We start from the raw sequence: 20,772 nt of genomic DNA on the forward strand, positions 1-20,772 counted from the left end.
AGAGTTCGATGAATGAAAGCTGGAAAAGAGTTGGGAATTGGTAACATTTGAATTGAAGCAAAAGAGAGATTTATGTTATGATGTTTTGATTTGTGTGCTCTCTTAACTTAAGGTGCTTTGTATCTAGAAAAACCAAATTTTTTTCTTAGCCCAGTCACAATACAAGGCTTGAAAGTCCCTGTGATGCTAACTTGCATTTGAATGTGTTTATTTTGGTTGAAATGAAGGTCAAAGTTGATTTGTGTGACATTGTAATGGTAGAGTGAAAGACATACATCCTTATACACCAATGATTTTGAGTGAAACACTTTCTTTGGCGAGGAATGGTTCCATGCATTTAAGGAAAACATTTTTCCATGTTTGTTGATCCCTCATAAAGCCTTTGCATCATCAAAATTTATGTTCTTCAGCTTTATGCTAACACTTTTCAAATTTCCCCACCTTGTCTACTGGTTAATTAATAAATAATAAATAATCTAATTTTACATTCTAAAATTTAATAAGTCGAGTCTGCGTATTGATCCTAGGTTATCCCTATATTACATTAGTGAGGAATCTAGTTTGTTGACTTTTTGTGCGGCCAAAAAGTGTTTCAATAGGTTATCTCTTAAAGAAGGATATATAAAGAGCACTCGCTGAAGAGAAAAAAATAATCAAGACAACAATTCATCGAATCCTTATGCTGCTATTCTTTTTCTCAAGCTTATATAGTCTAAATCTTTCTTTGAAAGAGAAAGGGTCTTTCCAAGTTTTCATATTTCATTATACTAAATATATCCTTTGGGAGAGTCATTTGAATTTGTACTTGTAAACCAAAAACACTTTGATTGTGTTCATAAATTCAGAAGTGAATTCAAACACTTGTATTGTTTGACTTAGTGGAGTTAAACATTCTAGACATGTTGTCTAGTGTGAATACCAAGAGTGGTTAAACTCATCTAGTCAGGTTGATTAGTGTTATAACTTGGAGTGGTTGATCATACTCATTGTATATTATGAGTGATTTGTACTCGTTGTAATTTTGTAAAAGATTAGTAGGACTCTTTAAGAGGTCTTAAGGGAAAAACTAGACGTAACTCAAGTTGGAACGAACTCATATATAAAAATTCTTGTGTTATTGTTTTCTTCTTTAAAATGTTTTCTTAAACGCTTTATTTAGAGGCGTCTAACAACTATTGTAGTTCGTCTAACTCATACAATTATACTAAGCGCTAATTTGTAAAAAAGTTTAAAACACTATTTAAAGCCCTCCTTCAAGTGTTGTATTTCATCAATTAAGGGAGTCTAACAATAATACACATTAGACCAATATGTTATACATCAAGTTATATTTTTAGCGAGTGTATTCTACATATTTTGTATATTTTTAGAGAGTCAACTTTTTATTTTTTGCACATATTTTATCGTTTTTGTATTTTAACAAATTCTACTATTTATATTTTTCAAATATATTAATTTTCTAAACCTATAAATCATTTTTCATATTTATTCTATTAAAAACTTAATTATAAATTTAAAAATATTTATTATTTTTCTTTTCAATTTTTAAATCTCTTTTAATAAAAACACAAGCGAATTTACATATAATGTAAAACTAGTTTGATATAAACTAAGTTTAAAATTTAAAGATATTTATTTATACAAGCAGGCCTTATTTTCGGTTTTGTTCTAATTCCAAAGGATGTCAGCTCCAGTTTTCATCCCCATTCTATTTATACAACAAATTTTCAATATTAGTGTAATTTAATTTTGTATTTGCAAAATTTTCTGACAGCTAATTAATGGCATTAAGAACTTTTGTTTTTGGTTGAAACACCGTGTTAGAATAAAATAAATCAAATGTTTGATAAAGTATTTTTGGCAGTAGAATGAAATTCCTTTTCTTATCTTATCCTTTTGAGATAACATTAGATCTTTTTGACTCACTCTTTCAATATATATTAAGCTTGTAGCAAAAAGACAAGGAAAATCTCATACATCAGATTTTTCTTGTTATCTGAAACCAATGAAATCAAATCCTTCACAGCAACACAGAAGGGAGAGAGAAACATAGGAATATGGCAACCCATCTGAATCATGTGTTAAGAACTTCAATTCTGAAGCACAAAACACAATCAGAGACCCCTTTGAGAACCTCACGAAGAACCCCAAGATTTGAAGTGATCAATGCAACAACATCTTCCACCAGCAGTGCAAGGCAGCTCATAGAGTCTGGCACAGTGAGGCCTATATTGCCCAAAGATGCTTCCTCAGCAATAAACTCAGAGGGCTTTATTCTGCTTGATGTTAGGCCATATTGGGAGAGAGAGAAGGCACGTGTGACAGGGTCTTTGCACGTGCCAATCTTTGTCGAAGACAAGGATAACAGCCCTATAACTTTACTTAAGAAGTGGGTGCATTTTGGGTACATTGGGTTGTGGACTGGCCAGTACCTCACTACTGTGAATTCTGAGTTCCTTAGTCAAGTGGAAAAAGCCGTTCCTGGTAAGGACACAAAGCTTCTTGTGGCATGTGGAGAAGGATTGAGGTAAGTATAATGGAAGAAAGTTTTATTTTTATAAAATATACAGCTATTTAGTTGTATCAAATTATTATATTAGCCTTGAACTTTGGATAGACACATATTTCTTCTCATTTCTTGCACTTAATTAAGTTGTTCCTGTTCTTAATGAGGAATTCAGTTAATTAAGTTGTAACATTAAGATGCACAAGATTATAAAGGAGAATATTAATTGGTTGGTTTTGGTGAGTGATTCAGGTCAATGACAGCAGCTTCAAAACTGTGTAATGGAGGTTACAAAAATCTGGGATGGTTGGCTGGTGGATTTAATCGTTCAAAGGACAATGACTTCCCATCAGCAGAAGGAAAAGAGAAGTTGCAGTATGCTACAATTGGGGGAGTTTCTTACATATTCCTTCAGTTGCTCATATTTCTAAAGGCTGTGGGATAAGGAGTTATTTTGACACCTTTTAATGTTGTTCATGTTGTGCAACTTTTGAATCTTTAAGCCTCTGTAGCCTAGTTACAACTACATCTTCTTCAACTTCCATATAAAGTATGACGTTTTGCAGTTTTGTAGATAGTTATGCCAGTTCCCTGTTTGATACAATTGCAGAAGTAGCTTGTCATTTATCATTGCATATATTAAATCTCTTGTTTTGGTATCATAGAGTGAACATTCCAATTTATTTTATGAATTTCCTAATCTATGTTTACTAAATAGCTAATTTTGGTTTATTTTTCATTATGAAAATGTTGGCAATGTAATTTTTTTTTCCGGAAACTGAAAAATTTCTTGCAGAAATCATTAAGGTGAAACCTGAGTTTGAGTTATGGATTCTGGACGAGAAACAACTTAGCTGTTGGAGTATTGTCTGTATATAATATGATACTCTTAAGCTGAAGTTCGTAAAAAAAATAATAAATAAATAATTGAAACTTAGTGACAATTAGTGGTGGATTTTGGCACATGTCAAATGGCTTAATTTGTTAGGTTTTCGCAACTAGGGATTCAAAGTAGTTAAATAATATATATATATATATATATATATATATATATATATATATATATATATATATATATATATATATATATCCTATGAAAATTTAACAATTAATTTAAGTATTTTAAATAATTTATTTTAACTTTAAAATAAATAAATTTAATGATATTTTTTTTAATATTAGAAGTTTGCGGGTTTTTGTCTAAAATGTCTCCAAGTTAAGGATTTTAATACTAGATCCATGTATCTCCTTAGACTTTATCTCTTCTAGGCCAAAAATCATACACTACAACCTGATATCCAAACACAAGGTTCAAAAGAAATTTTAGACTATTTACCGTATTATATAAGACTTAAAGTAAATCTAAATCTACTAAGAATTCACTAATAATCCATGATAATAAGAGTTTAGGTTCATCTTCCACATATAACTCCAACTCTTCTTGAGTATGCATATTCATGGTTAGGAGATATGCCATCAATTCCTTTATGTACAACTTTGCTAACTTCTACAATTTGTACTTCAAGTCCCTAGGTACAAACTCTTGTGTTGTATAATTCACTACGTTGTTTCTTAATGCCTTTGAAGCTTATGCAATGACTATTTGTTCTCGCATCAATAATAACCTAAACTTTGTCTTGATGCATCACAATAAACTTCAAGCTTCTTCTTTGGATCAGGTAGAATTAAAATTGATGCATGAGTTAATCTTCTTTTAAATTTCTGAAAATTAGCTTCACAACCATCATTCCATATCAATTCTTGTTCTTTTTTACTTAACTTGGTTAGCGGTAAAGATAAACAAGAAAATTATTTAATAAACTTTCAATAGTATCCATGTAATACCAAAAAACTTTGAATTTTTGTTGGAGTTGTTTGTCATTCCTGTTAGAAAAGGTGATGCCTTATATCTGAACCAAGAGGGGGGTGAATTGGTTAGCCCTTTAAAACTTGATCCTTTCAAAAACTTTATGAGTTCTTTGTGTTTCTTGAAACCAATAAAACAAGTATGATGAAACAACAATAAAAGAGAAAAGTGAGAAAGATCAACACAACGATATATACTAGTACGATCACGCCTACATCTAGTCTTCCTTCAACAACCTTAGTTGAAGGGATTCCACTATAATGATTGAGTTACAAGAATACAGAGATATACTCTCTAATTGTACTTCTCACCACACTTAAAATCACTTATAGTAACAAGATGTGAACACCCTCACAATCTTACTAAAATAGATAACAATACCAGTTCTCCAAACACCTTGAAAGCAATCCCAACTTTTCAAGAAGAACACCACAATTCTCTTCCCATGGAAAACCTACACAGGAACACAATCCACAGATTGAAAATGATAAATCTAATCTTCACAGTAGTACACCAGCAGTGCAAAATTGATAAGAATGCTTCAGCTCAGATTTCTTGAAGGAATCTTGATGATAAACCCAAATTTTATTTTGATTCTTCAAGACTATTCTTAGACGCTCCTGCAATCAATACTTAATCAACAAGTTAGTTATGAAATTGATAGTTGAAATGATTGTATTGAAACAACACACAAGACAATTATATATAGGATTTTTTGAATCTTGACGCACTTTAATCGATTACGCAATTAACGTAATCTGTTAAACTTTTCATTCTGCTTTAACAATTTTACATTTGTTTAAGATTTAACGCGCATACAATCGATTAAATAATTCATACAAGCCAAAAATAAATTCATATGACCGTTAGAAACAGTTAAGACTTTAAATGAAATTCATTTTCACAAGAGAAACATATTTAATCGATTAGGAAACTTATGTAATCGGTTATGTTCAACACTTAAGTAAATTTTCATATCAATTTCCATTCCACACAGATCAATGCACTTATCAAACACCTATTAGCATAACAACGTGTTTTAATCGATTATACAACTAATGTAATCGATTACTACACAGCTGTTTGCCCTTGTTAAGAAAATCATGATATCTAAAGAAATCTAACAGATTATATACATTGTCTAATCGATTATTTCTACAAAAAATGTAGTGTGCAATCTGTTTAAACTCATGATTCATTTACAAACAATGAATACATATATCAAGAATCGAAAGAACAAAAACAATAAGGATAAATCAATTGTTATGTTATTTGTTGTGTAAGAAACCATAAAATCATTCTTGTTCTTTATCAAAAATATTAGATATATAGGTGATATAGCTCCTCCTATCAACAATTTCTAATGTGTAACTATTTCAACCTTTGATGGATCCATCATTTCCCTCATTGGAAACAATGTGGCCTAAGAATTGAACTTGACTCAACAAAAATACATGTTATGATAATTTAGCATATAATTGCAATTCTTTCAAATTTTGTAACACGATCCTCATATGGTTCTTTAGAGCTTCTTGAATAGATAAGGATATCATCAATAAATACCACCATAAATTTGTCCAAAAACTAGTGAAAAAATTACTTCATGTACTCCATGAATACAATTAAACATTAATATCTTAAATGCAGTCTTTGGAATATATTCTTTTTGAACCCAAATTTCGTGATATCTTAATCCTAGGTCAATTTGTGAAAATATTAGCAAGCTAATCTTCTATGTTTACATATTGTAAATCCATAGTACCCTTTTGCTCATAGTTGTGATGTATTCAGCTTCAACTATCGAGAGGGCTATTGTCCCTTGTTTCTTGCTCATCCAAGATATAAGGTCCAATGAAGTGACATACTCCACTTGTGCTCTTTCTTTCAATCATATCTTTAGTGTAATTTGCATCATAGTATCCTTGGAACCTGAAAGTTACCTTTCCTTTAAAGTAAAGACCAAGATCAACAGTTCCAATAAGATAACAAAAGATTCATTTAATAGATTCATTTAATAGTAGTCATATGAGTATTCCTAGGGTCTGATTGAAATCTAGCACAAAGGCAGACACTAAATATTATATCAGGCCTACACATAGTAAGGTATAAAAGTTAACATATAATTTGTCGATAAACGATTTTGTCCACTTTTTACTTAGCTCTAATCTTGCCCCAAGCTGGTTAATGGATGCATAAGATCTTCATCTCCTTTGGTTCGTCCAGGTTGAACTTCTTAAGAAGCTCACTGACATACTTCATCCGATGGATAAAGATAATGTCTTACTATTGTTTGATCTGCGGACCTAAGAAGAACTTCAACTCTCCCATCATGCTTATCTCGAATTCATTCTGCATTATGTTAGAGAACTCCTTGCAATGATGAAATCATTGTTGAGATTTTTGGTTGTCATTTTGAACTAGAAAAGAACTTAATCGTTCATACAAAGATTTAGGATCTTGTTTCAATCCAATAAGGCTTTGTTTAATTTAAAAACATGTTTGGGGTTAGTGGAACACTCATAGGGGGTTGTTCCACATAAACTTCTTCTTTGATGTCATCATTGAGAAAGGCACTTTTGACATCATTGAAAATAATTTATTTTACTATAAGCAGTAAAAGATAATAAAATTTTAATTGCCTTTAACTTGGCAATAAGAGCTTAGATCTATGTGTAATTTATGTCTTCGTATTGTGAGTCAACCTTACAAGTGTTTTACTTAACTTTTCAACAAACACGAAATGTTTTGAAATATTACAAAAACATAATGAATAAGTCTCTTCGAGAGAAGACAAAACTTAAAGAAAGAAGCAACATGAGTGTATTGCAATAAGATAATTCTTGTTGTTTTTCTTTTTATGCAACTCTCTTTATATAGACGTCTTCAAAAAGATTCGTTACTTAAAGCTTTGACTTTCTTCTAGAGGTGTAGCCTTTAAGGTAGAGTGAGAAGCTTTGTTGCGTCTTGGCAAAACAATTGTGTTGTGTGTACGGAAAGACAAGAAAAAAGCATGTAGGAAGAATTCCTTGAATATTTTCCTATCTCTTAATGTTATTATGATTTTGGAAAGGCTTTTTGATAAAGGTAAAAATCTACACAGGAAAAGAAAGCATAACACAACATGCAAAGAAGTATTAGAATGTTTATGCTTTAAAGTGTTAGACGATCCTAAACGTTTAGACATAATTCGAGTACTATTGTATAACATTGTTTGTTTGAGTAACATTATGTCATTTAGGATATTTAAGTTATATAGCGTTTAATTGATGATATAAAATTCCGTTAGACACTATTCATATTAGACGTTGTGTTAAAATTTCTTATAGTGTTTAGTGCTTATCTAGATGGTCAAACATTCATTAGACACTATTCTAGTTAGACACTATTCTAGTTAGACGCTCTTATATCATTTAAAGTACTTAAGATGTAGTATTTATCGCTTCTTATCTTTTAACCTATATAATTAAACGTTATTTCGTTTTGACTCTATTTTAAACTTCAAAACAAGATTTGCTTAAACGATATTATAAAAGAAGTAGGCTTTTAATTCTAGTTATTACATTTGGAAGGTAGTGATTTTATTTGGAAGGTTGTCATTTTATTTGGAAGGTTGTCGTTGAAACAGAATAAAAATATTACTCAAAGTTATTATTTGCGTTAAATTTACTATGTGACATTGGTAAGATAATCTTTTTATTTTATGAATGAAATTTATTAGAGGATTAAGCTTGATACCTCGCACTCGGACTTAAACGTTCGACAATGTCTGTGGACGAGCGTTCAAGTATTCAATACCGTTCGTCCACTCGGTTCCCAGCGTTCGACCTCGCTTGCCACTTGGCCAAAACGACAACTTATATGTCGAGCGTTCAAAAAGTTCTGACGTTCGGCCTCGCGTTAGGCCTCACATGTCACTCAGCCTCTACCACCCGAACGCTCGACAGTCAGCGTGTACGAGCGTCCGAACAGCCAGCTGTTTGGCATCCCTTCGGTTTCAACCGCTCGGCTTAGCATTTGGCCTCTACTGATCGGACTTACCTCCAAACGAACGCTCTATCATTCGAGCGCCACTCCACTCCAATGACGTTCGTTCTATTGGCATCAACGTTCGGCCATTACATTTCTCGGACGTTCGTCATTTAGCTCAGCATCGACGTTCGGTCTCTACCACAGGAAGCGTTCGGTCAATGGACCTCTTTGACGTACGGCCTCAAGCATACAGCATTCGGGCTAATGGACGTTCAGCCATCAGGTTTGCAACTGACCAAATGATCTCACCTATATGCTTAGTATTATTTCTTATAGTGCAGATAATCATATCTTGTACGTAAAAGCGGACACTTGAAAGCCGATCATCCTGAAGCAATCCCACTGGCCGATGTTCACCCTTGAACACCCAGTCCGATCGGGATACACTCCCACTGGCCGATGTTCACCCTTGAACACCCAGTCTGATCGGGATACACTCCCACTGGCCGATGTTCACCCTTGAACACCCAGTCTGATCAGGATACACTCCCACTGTCGCACAAAGCATTATCAATACACTCGACATTCACACTCAGTCAATCGTTCGGCCTCAACGCTCAACATTCAATTGTCAAAGAGCGTCCTCATGATCGGCCTCGCATGCCACTCGGCCTCTACCGCTCGGTCATACGTATCCTCACGTTCGGCCTCACTTGTTCCAGCTTTTTTTGGCTTCGCCTCCTTTTGGTCCATCAAAATTCAACCACTCGGTCACGTTCAATCCACACATGAGCAATGACCAGGAACACACTCTCTAATTACAGCAAAGACAGCCTCCCTCAAACTCATAAGTCCTATAGTTACCACGTCAACGGTTAACTCGGACTTGGGGGGCATGTTATGTAGTAAGGATATTTATGTAATAACATAAATATCTTAGATATTTTAGACAGTTAAAATATCAGTCAAAGCCACTAACCACACTTTTAGGTAAGGTGGTTATTTTTATTCTTTATAAATACAGTGACAGGACCCAAGTCCAGGTACGTTCTCTTTATGCTCTAGAGATCCTGAATAATACTTCAGAGCAGTATCCAATTACTCTCTTTTGAGCTTCAGCTCCATAACTCATATCTGACTTGAACGTCGGAGTATCTTTGCAGGTACCTCCCCCTCCTTTGGTGAATACGAAGGACAACAGTTGAAGAAATGCAAGCATCCCAGACATCTAGGAACAACAGAGACACACAGGAAAATGTACACCGAAACACTATGTGTTCAATTAGAACCAAAAAATGGGCTTGAGTTTATGGATTTGTAATACACAATTTCACTATTTTAACTCATTTGTAAACCCAAAATCATGCATTTTAATAAAAGAACATTTTAAATGATTTTTTAATACATTATAACATTTTTTTATGAATTATTGATAGTTTATCTTAATTCTAATTTTTCTAAAATTGTAGAATTTTCCTATAAATTTTATTACTAATGGATTTTGCAAGAGAATTACTCGCAGTAACCTGGAAATATTATATATTTTAGTTTGGTTTCATACTAGAAATCTAATAAGAAACAAAGATGTTTATAAATTTAATATTTGTATATTGAATGAATAATATTTTCATTGACATTTTAAAGTATTTGCAAAACAAAATCAACATAATTAGTTTATCGTAAGCCTAATTGGAATTATCAAAATTTACGAGAGAATAAATTACAATTATTAAAAATATTTATGCAGTGGGTTGCAAATACTAACTTAAAGAACCAATTTGCAATCATTAAAAAGTATGACGTTAATTTATAATTTTAAGAAATTTGAGTTAAAAAACAATATGCTCATTTTTATTTTTGAAGGAGTTAAACTACGTATTTAAGTAAATCAACAATAAAAATTAATATTAATTTTCATATTTTGTAAATGGAAAGACAAGATGTTGCACTATTAGCTGGTCTAGAAAGACTGCAAGAAATATATTAAATTAGACTATCGATTTAATTGATTACAATCATATAAAATCATAAACATTTTTTCTGTTTTAATCAATTAAGAAATGTCTTTTAATCAATTACCATAAAAAATAGTTTAACTAATTAAAATATAAGAAATAAAAGATTCGACCAAAATATTTCTATTTTAATGCGGGATTTCTTTCTTTAAAAAGGGGACTAAAATAGAAAAATTAAAATTATATTTGTTTCTTTATGTAAAGATCGACATTGTATTGCAATATATAATAAAATATTAATCCTTGATCAAATCAATTTTACACAACCATAAATGATAACATAAACTTTGGTACTATATACATATACATGGTCGTATTCCTTACTTAATTATCACAATATATACATAGTAACATCAACAACTAACTAATGCAAATGAATTTTTATTTAATTTATGAAGTAAGAAATCCCTAATTAGATTTGTGTGAACTCTTATCACCATGCATTGTGTCGTCAGTGTGGCCCTTAGGTTTTTCAAAATAGACATGCATTCGAATCTTGTACCATGTTCTCTTGAAAAACCCCACAAAAGTCCACCCAGTTCTGATAAAAAATCCACTTTTAGATCTTCTCATTTGGTTGTCATAGTCTGTGTTTGGTGAACATGAACTCATCTTTGATATTCAATGAAGAGAAAAGAAAGTGAACAATAATTTGGTGAATCAAAGGAATTGATTCAATGTATTTCCCTGTTGCTCTTTGTTCAAGGACAATATTAGGGTTTCTCAAGAATGAGACCAAGTTCCTTCCTTATTTATTTCTACCTCTTGTATTGTCTGGCTTATGTGGCTGTTATGTTTTGTAGCTATAACCATGGTAACAGACTGTATTTTCCTTACAAGGGGTTTTGATCTGTTTGTTGTAGTATTCTACGTGTATATGTACTGTATTTAGTATGTTTCTAGGTTCTGTTTGGTGTGATTAGTTGGTATTGGCCACTTGTTTCTTTAATTTTGGCTATGATGGGTTTTAGACGTGTGTCTAAAATTCATGTTGGATACAATGATAGATGAATATCTAAAGTGTTCACTATTTTTTTCTAATAAAGAGTTGAGAAAGTTTAACTTATATCTAAACATTAGACTTATTTTTCTTCTCTGTTATTTAGATGAGTTGGAAAAGATTGGGTACCACGAATTAATAAAAAGTGGTGTAACCCACATGAAAGAAAAAGTGGAGTGTTCATTTAAAACAAAATAAGAAATAATCTACTTTCTATATAAAAGATATATTAAAAGAATAAAATTGACAAATTGAAATTTTGTATCCAATTTCCGTTATTAAAATTTCAAAATTTTCTTAAAAGCTTGAAGACTGCTAGTATTTATATCAAGATCAATGTACTCTTTGATGAGTGGAATATAAGAGTTACTTATGACTTAAAGTAATCTAAGAATTGTATGTTTTTATCATTTTTTTTTTAATTTTAGAAAGATAAAGGAACTTAAAAATATTGATCATTAAATACAAATTTTAATTAATAAGATTATTGTATGAAAACATGCATCTATACGAGTGAAACAAGAGAAAAGAATATTCATCAAGACAAAAATAAACAAGATATTGATAAAAATGAAAAAGGAAACAAAGAGAAAATATTGGAGATTATCACTTTTAGAATAGAAGGAAGACTTTTTAAAAGAAATAAAGTGAAAGATTATCACTTGATTTCTAAGAATCATATCACTTTCAAAAAATCATTCTTCATACGTTGAGAATTCTCTCTTAAAATTCAATATATCAACATTCACTATTACAAAAACAATCTTTTAAGTTTCTTAATTTAAGTATTTTTTCAAAATAATAGACTTAATAAATATGCACGGACACTTTTATAAATAAAAGTCCATATATTAAATCTGTTAATCTTATAACAGACTTAAATCTTATTTTACATCTATTAAAATTCAAATAGACTTAAATTTTGTATCTGTTGAGTTTTCTACCAGATTAAAATTAATATTTTAAGTCTTTTTTAATGAAAAGAGATCTTAGTGTTATATATGTTAGATCCATGTCTAACCTAAAAGAGAACTTTTTTCTTCATAGATAACATATAATTTCTTTCTCCACTTTCTTCACAGATCTCGCTGATGGAAGCAGCTCCAAGCTCCATGCTCGAACAACTCCACAATTCAAAATGATGCAGTGGATGGGATTGATGAGTGAAAGTGGAGGTGCACACCAGGTGTTTGTGAAAAGGTTCAGCGAAGGTTTGATGTGTGTTTGAAGTCTCTCAAGCTCAGAAGGCCTTCCAAAAGGGAAGGAAGCTAGAGGAGAAAGTGTGGATAAGCACAAGGAGGTTTGAACTCAGAGAATAGGTTTGGAGAAAAATCAACAGCAGTTCACTATATATTCTAAGTTCAAATCTCCTTGTGCTTATCCAACACCTTCTCCTCTAGCTTCCTTACTTATTGGAAGGCCTTCTGAGCTTGAGAGACCTCAAACACACATCAAACCTTCGCTGAACCTTTTCACAAACACCTGGTGTGCACCTCCACTTTCACTCATCAATCCCATCCGCTGCATCATTTTGAATTGTGGAGTTGTTCGAGCATGGAGCTTGGAGCTGCTTCCATCATTTGGTAGTCAGAGCCAGCACGTCCACGCTTGTCTTCAAGAGCTAAGCCACTCTTCCTTGCATTTTTCAATTTTCGTGTTGTGCTGTTCTAGTGTGTCACTGTTTGATTGTTTTTTCTCACTTCTGTTTTGGTTTAATTTTGTATTTGCTGTTGAGTTTTCTCCAAACCTATTCTCTAAGTTCAAACCTCTTTGTGCTTATCCAGCACCTTCTCCTCTAGCTTCCTTTCCTATTGGAAGGCCTTTTGAGCTTGAGAGACCACAAACACACATCAAACCTTTGCTGAATCTTTTCACAAACACCTAGTGTGCACCTCCCCTTTCACTTATCAATCCCATCTTCTTGTTATTCTGAACTGTGGAGTTGTTCGAGCATTGAGCTTGGAGCTGCTTCCATCACTCACATTCTCCACTTTCTTCACAAATCTCCCTGCCTCTATGTCTAGTGGTACGCATGTCATAGTCGCTGCCTCACAGGCTATGTCTCGTCATCCCCATCTGCGTCACTACCGTCGTGGCCTCTCGCGTTGTCACTGTCGCCATGGCCTCTTGCGTTGTCGTGCCGCCGCCTCTCGCATTGTGTTGTCGCCGCCTCTCGCGTTGTGTTGATGCCTCTGCTTCTCGCGTTGCGCTGCCACGACTCCTCTCGCGTTGTCGCTGCCTCTCGCGTTGCCGCTACCTCCACTGCCTCTTCCATTGCCACTATCGTCGCTGCCGCTGCCTGTCGTGCCACCGCTACCTTTCGCTGCTGTCGCTGCTACCTTTATTTTTAGGGTTTTAGATTTTAATCTTTCTGTTATAGTAATCTTTAGGGTTAACAATTTTTTGGATTTTAGGATTTTTTGGGAGTGATTATTAATGGCTCCAATTTCTCTTCTTCTGTTTCTTATTTGTATTATGTTCTATAAAGGATGTGATTTGATTTATGGGTTCTTGTTGTATTTCTTTGGTTGTGAAGATAAATTGAATTGGGGAACTGAAGATGAATTTTGTTGTGATTAATTGGAGTAATAGGTTAATTTCTTAAAGAGGTGCCAATGGAATATATGATTATATTTGCAATTTTGGGTGAAAATTTTAAGTCTGTTGATTCAAACCAGAGTTAAAATTTAAGTCTGTTACTTAATAACACATTTAAAATTTAAGTCTCCCGAATCTAAGTTTTTTCTAAAACAAATTTAAAAAGCTGAAGGATATAACGTGGTTTTGCTCAACCCAATGTCACTCTCTAACAAGATGAATATGAAAATATAAGCTCTTAGAATATCTCTCTTTTTTATCCTGAAGAATAAATTTGACATTATTTCAGTACTTCATCTAGGTCTTGATATTTATAGTTGCAATTGTACCATTGACCTTTGATGCAGAATATCTTCATATTTTCAAAGATCTTCTAATATCTTTTGTCATTGTATTATTCTTGTGAATTATTAGTTGTTTCCTATTTAGCCATTCAACAACATGAATTTCAAACATTCTAATGTTGTGGCTATAATCATAATAATATACTCTCGTAGTCTTTAATCTGCAGAGTCCTTTTCCTATTTTTTGATTGATTGATATTCATATAACAATATTTATAATAATCAGTCAAAGAGGAATTAAAAATTACTTCAAAGGAGAGTGACTAAAAGCATGACTAGAAGGGAGGCATTTAACCCTAACTTTTTATCTTTATTTTCTATATTTCATGATGTTAACATTCCTAAAGTTGACTTATATTGACTTGACTTTGGTTGACTTGTTGACCTTAATTGACTTAACTTAAGTTGACATGTTGACTCCTTGATTGTTTGTTTTGTAGGGTAAGTTTATGCCAACAAGGAGGAGGATTATACTACTTGGAGTGGAGAAGAGCCTTACCTAGTAAAAAAATCGCTATTTAAACTCGCACAATAGGGTTCAGTTTACGCGAAACCGAAGCCTATCAAAACACAGTGACATTTTTGTAGTTTAGTCGAACTTATACGCCTCGATTCAAAGGGAACTGAAGCATATAAGCTTTATTACTTCGGTTAAAGCATACAATTGATGCCTAAGAACCTGCAATTCCACCTGCCCCTCTGCATAATAAACTTTTCAGCTTTTCGAGCCTGACCTATTACTTTGGTTCATTAGAGAATCGAGGCAGTATGTCATGTCTGGTCATGTTTATGCCTCGGTTTAACTGCTAACCAAGACGTATAAGTTGAATATAAATTCAAAAATGTCATTTCTGTTAGCAAAATGATGAAAATGAAGTTTTGATGATGTCCAAATCAAGTCAAGAAGAAATCAAGATTCAAGATGTTATGAAGACTTGTATTGCTATGGAAAGCTTTTGTAATACTCTTAGAAATATGTATAGGACTTAGATTAGAAAAAGAAAGTGTTTTGTAAAATTACTGTAGCAAAATACTGTAGCACATTACTGTAGCAATGTACTGTAGCAAAACACTGTAGCTAATCGGTTAACAGGGGCTGTTAATCGATTAACGTTAATCGATTAACAGAGGGTGTTAATCGATTAACACAGTGACCGTTTGAAAAACTAGCCGTTTTTAGAGCCGTTGGACTATCCGTTGGAGTGTTAATCGATTAACCACTGTAGCTAATCGATTAACACAGTAAGAAAGGCTGAAAACGAAAAATGGAAGAGCCTTTGGATGAGTCTATAAATAGACTCTCATTTCCTCTCAAGAAGAAAAACCAGAGACACAGAAACTCTTCCCTTGTGCTCAAAATACTCAGAAATTCTTGAGACTTGTGTGTTCTTGTTCGGCTTGTGAAACTCTTGTCTGTGGAGCTGGTGAAGTGCTGCTACGGTGACAGAGGAAATAGCCGGTTCATCCTTGGTGTGTCTAAGGAGGTGTTCGGAAGAGAATCATCCTTCGTGAAGTATTCGGAGGAGGTGTTCATCCTTTGTGAAGACTCAAAGGAGGTGTAGTTTCATCTCTTGTGGTATCAAGAGAGGTGTTTTCTAAACTCTTACAAATTGTATCTTTGTGATTGTAGTTTGTAATTGTTTTGTGATTAGTGAATTGTTTATCTTGTTTTGAGATAAGCGACTGGACGTAGGATTGGTAAGATCCGAACCAGGATAAAATCATATGTGCAATTTTCTCTCAACCTTACTCTTGCTTTATTTGTCTTTATTAATTGCTAAGTAAGTTTATTTGAGTAGAAATTAAAAGGCACACGTTTGTATTAAAAACCCTCTTGGTTTGTTATTCCACGCTAACCATTCCGCTGCAGCCGCTCCTGACAATTTCATGTTTTTTTTTCTCAAGCGTATGGGCATCGGTTCCTTTGTGAGCCGAGGCATATAGTGGTCTACTGCCTCGGTTAAATGAAGAACTGAGATAGTATCGCTTCCAGGGGGTTAAAAAATTTAACCTACTATTCAATTTTCTTCTTCCTCACCCATTTCTCTCGCGCAGAACCTTTCTTCCTCCATTTCTCTCGCACTCTTCTTCCTCCAATGCTCTCTCTCTCGCTCGCGCAAGGTTTTTTTTGTGGCCTCCATTGATAAGCGCTTTGTTCGCCATTGGTGCCTCGGTTACACACTTCTTCCATCCAAGGTTACACAACCCAGTTGACAGAGGGAAACGTCTCTTATCCTCACTCTGGCTTTACGGTTACCCGTCAGAATAATGAGATGACCATCTATGCCACTCTCACTCTTCCAAACAATACCGCTAGTTTGGTTCACCTTTAGAATGAAGATTCTCTCCCTGGTTCTACCCCTCAATCACATTCTTTGTCCAACATCCAATCTAAGGAAAGTTTGGATCTTCTTTCTGGTGCCAGTCAAGCAGGATCAAGCGGGGGTTCACTTTGAAGAAGAAGAAATGTAAGTACCTATTTTTCTAGTTTGTTTCCTTGAGAATAAAGATCTATTCTACATGGTTTGACAAGGAGGTGTTTGGAATATTGTTCGAATTTTTGAGAAGTTAATTGAAGGATATTGATTTGTTGTCAAACCCATGGAATTCTATATGCTATGAGTTGGGGGACTTTGATGCCAACTCTGCGTCTCTCTCCTCGCCTTTCTCCGCCTCTGACCACAAGCTACAGCTCCTCGCTCCCACACCCTTCATCCTCGGCAAGTGGATACGCACCGACGATGACACTTACAAGGACGACGTTGTTTCCGTGGGCCCCTCCCTTGTGGGCCCTCCCTGTTGGCCCTGATTTCGGACAAATTTGGAGCTTCATCGTCGCTCCAAAAATGGTCGTGTAGCCCGCCACCATGTCAGTGTCGCAACAGTAGGCGTCGTTTTTTGCTCATCACCAACGTCAGCAGCAGCAGGCCATCGGAGAAGTTTCGGCGGCTAGGGTGGGGAATTACCTTCTGGGACATCTGAATTTGTTGGCTTCGTTGTCCGACGGACCTGTGAATTTTGGTTGGAGGGATGGCGAGCATCGTTGATTGGGTAGCGTGGTGGTGGTGTTTTTTTGGTATATATATATATATATATAATCTCGCGTAGTGGTTGTTGCTTTGTTGTGTGTGGTGAAGCAGGAGATTCTTAGGGTTAGGTTTTTTTCTTAGTTTTGGATGGAGAAGTCCATCAATTAAGAAATTATTCAATTAGGGTTTTATTTTAGTTCCTGCTTATGGTTTGGAAAATTAACTAGGTGCTAAGAAAGTTGGATAATTATCTTAGATTCTAGGGCTTTTGTTGGAGGAGAATGTGATGAAATGATAACATACTATGTGGAATTGTGATGCTGAAATATTGAAGCTTGTCGGTGTGGAAGTGCGGTTGAATTTGTAATGTTGTTGTGGTGGTAGAAGAAAATTGTTGCTTCTGTTTCACTTGCGTAGTGGGTTTTGAGTTTTGACCGATCGGGTCTACAAGTTTGGTGGTGGTGGTTGCAATTGTGGTAATTCTTAGTTCTTGCAAGCTTATTTATGAGGTGAGTGGATTGTGTTTCCCAAATTCAACCGTCACTCCCAGATTGTTGGAGCATCCTACTTTACATTCCGACATGGGTTGAGAATGAGAAACCTCTGCATACATAGTTGGTGTTGTTGGTTGGGGAACTGGTCTCAAGCTTGGCAGTGACTTAGCTGGTGTTACGTACAATACCCATAGAGCACTCGGAATCACCCTCTTCTGCCTTGGAACCCTTCAAGTATGATTTATGAGATGCTCTTCATTTGTTTGTTTTCTGAACCCTCTTCTACCTCTTTCGCTGAATACAGGTTTTTGCTCTACTTTTGAGGCCCAACAAGGATCACAAAATCAGAATCTACTGGAACTTCTACCACTACGTCATCGGATATGCCACCATAATCATCAATATCATCAACATATTTAAAGGGTTCGAGGCATTGGAGGTTTCCGAAGGGGATCGCTACAATGACTGGAAGCATGCTTACATTGGCATTATTGCAGCTTTGGGTGGTATCGTTGTGCTTTTGGAGGCTTAAAAACACTCTACTGCTTCGGTTCAGGTCCTAACTGAGGTAGTACAGTCCGAGATACTGTCTCGGTTCAAAAGCAACTAAGGTGTAAAGTCCTACGAATTATTTTAATAAACTCAATAATCTATCATCACTAAAGAATTAAAGTCGGAATAATTAAATACACTTTCTTATTTAATTCTTTGAAATATTTTTTAAAGACAAAATCAAAACATAATATTTCAAATGAGGTTTCTCCCTAATAATGTTATCATATCGAGCTTGGTCGGAAGAGGTACTATTGCTTAAGTAATTTGAATGTAAATATACTAATTAGGTAATAATAACTTTATAAGAGTTACAATTAACACGTATGGTGTAGGCTGATAGGCCTCTAGATCTGAGGTATTTGAGGCTAACGTTCTAAATATGGGACACGAAGACTAGGTCAAAGGGTTCTGATTTTAGGTTAGAATCAAATGTTGGTGTGTCACACGTATAAATACCTAAAATTTTCTATGTCAACGTTGCTCAAGCCAATTCTTGGGGCTTGCGCTTCGTCCTTGGCTTGTTCTTGCAAGCTGCAATTGAATTCTTGAGAGTTCAATATGGCAGAGTTCGAAGAGCAAGTAAAGGTTACAGCAAAGAAGACCACAGCTGCAGCGAAGAAAGCCAAGAAGGCTATAGCCAAAGGTAGCAAGAAGGCTTATAGTGCGTGCAAGAAAGGTTGGGCCAAGCTAAAACAAAGCATCAAGGAGCACAAGGAGAAGAATAAGAGAATAGAATATTTGGGTGATCGTCGTCGTTGATGAGATCATTCTTCTTCATATTTGTTCATTGTTCTTGTGGATTGTCTGGTGGAAATTAATGAATGTCATTTACACCTTACGCATGCAGCATGATTATTGGTTCTTGTCTTTGTTGCCTTAATATAATATTTTATTGATTCAATGGGAAAGAAGTGCCGAATTTGGATCAGTGTTATGTATTGCTTGTTTATGTTCTTTTCTTGTTGCAGCATTTCGTTTCAGGTTTTACTTTTGATGCAATACGTCTATCATGTTATATATTGCATGCTTTTTCTAATTAAAATCATATAAGTGTAACTTGCATCACACATATCTAGTTTAAAAATGCATAAAATATAGTAAATATATAATAGGAATCCTACTAAATATATTAAATTTTTACAAATATATTTTAAATTATATATATATATATATATATATATATATATATGTATATATAAATGGGAGCCAAGCCCCCTGACTACGTTACAATCCATCATTGCTCACAATATTTGTGTAGATTTTGAATGAAATTTAACATGTTATGTTATATCTATAATTTTTTTCGATTTGTTAAGATACATCCACACTTATAATGTGTTAATATAATTTGGATAATGACACTATAAACTATACTTAAAATACTATACAATGGTGGTATGTCGCTATACGTATTATTCTAGGTGATACAATCAATCAAGAGTTCACATTTCGCTTTTAAGATAATAACAATACAAGAGAAACATACTGATGTATCAAACACAACTCCTAAAAAAGTTATTTCAAGTACCATATTACTCATAATCCATGATAACTGACAGATATTAATCACATTGTCTGAGTCGAAATATTTAGGTTTATTGCATGCACATCTCATGTTTTTACATGTTATAATTACTAAAAATAAATGTTCAACTATAGTCAATATTTAAAACATGGTATCCTCATCAATAATGTCCATAAGTATGTAAAACACACCATTAATAGCATATACCCAATTACATTTTAAAAAAATTATTTTGGAGACAACTAATTTTCATATCATGATTATCACTTAACTATTTATATTTGGAGTTGTCTGAACATTACTATAAAAATAATTTTGATCATTTCCAGCATTAGGTATATATATAAAAAAAATTACATCTTTATAAAATACCATGTTAATGTTAATTTTTTTTATAAATGATAAAACAATGTAATTAATAAAGTTTTTATCTCTTGATCTACAACTTGTATAATATTTTTAATCTTTTAATATTGTGAAAATCATGCTTAAAGAACAATAAAACAAAAAATGATATTATTGATGGCTAAAATTCATTAGTTTTGTCTATTAATAGATCAAAATTATTGATAGTCTACATATAGTCAAAAATTCATTGATAAAATTCTCGATGATAAATTTTATCGACGAATAAAAGACTTCATCAATAATTATTGATAAGAAAGGTGGTGACAGGTCAATTATCTAGTTAGGTGAGTGGTGGGATGAAATGTTGGTTATGAGTGTTATAAGAAATTGAGTCATACAATCTTCCAATTGGGTGGCAAAGGTAGATATGATTATGTTGATATGGTAATCTTGGTGTTCTTTCTGTAACACCCTAATATTTTAAAGGGTATTACTGATAGTAGAGACTAAATTAATTTGATA

At 33.6% G+C, this 20,772-nt stretch overlaps 1 protein-coding gene across 1 annotated transcript; it reads left to right on the forward strand.

Moving 5' to 3' along the window:
• Positions 1-1,959: 1,959 nt before the first annotated feature.
• On the forward strand, positions 1,960-3,165 carry LOC108347153 (rhodanese-like domain-containing protein 10). Its single transcript, XM_017586303.2, has 2 exons — positions 1,960-2,527; positions 2,759-3,165. The coding sequence occupies exons 1-2, from the start codon at positions 2,058-2,060 to the stop codon at positions 2,949-2,951; spliced, it is 663 nt and encodes a 220-aa protein (XP_017441792.1). The 5' UTR covers positions 1,960-2,057; the 3' UTR covers positions 2,952-3,165.
• The last annotated feature ends 17,607 nt before the right edge of the window (positions 3,166-20,772 follow it).

This window comes from Vigna angularis, chromosome 9 (assembly GCF_016808095.1).
Source record: "Vigna angularis cultivar LongXiaoDou No.4 chromosome 9, ASM1680809v1, whole genome shotgun sequence".
Taxonomy (NCBI): Eukaryota; Viridiplantae; Streptophyta; class Magnoliopsida; order Fabales; family Fabaceae; genus Vigna; species Vigna angularis.

Excerpts from the sequence above, each read along its gene's own strand:
- LOC108347153 (XM_017586303.2), top strand. The coding sequence starts at position 2,058 with ATGGCAACCCATCTGAATCATGTGTTAAGAACTTCAATTCTGAAGCAC. Across the intron at positions 2,528-2,758 it reads GCATGTGGAGAAGGATTGAG|GTCAATGACAGCAGCTTCAA; the intron begins GTAAGTATAATG and ends TGAGTGATTCAG.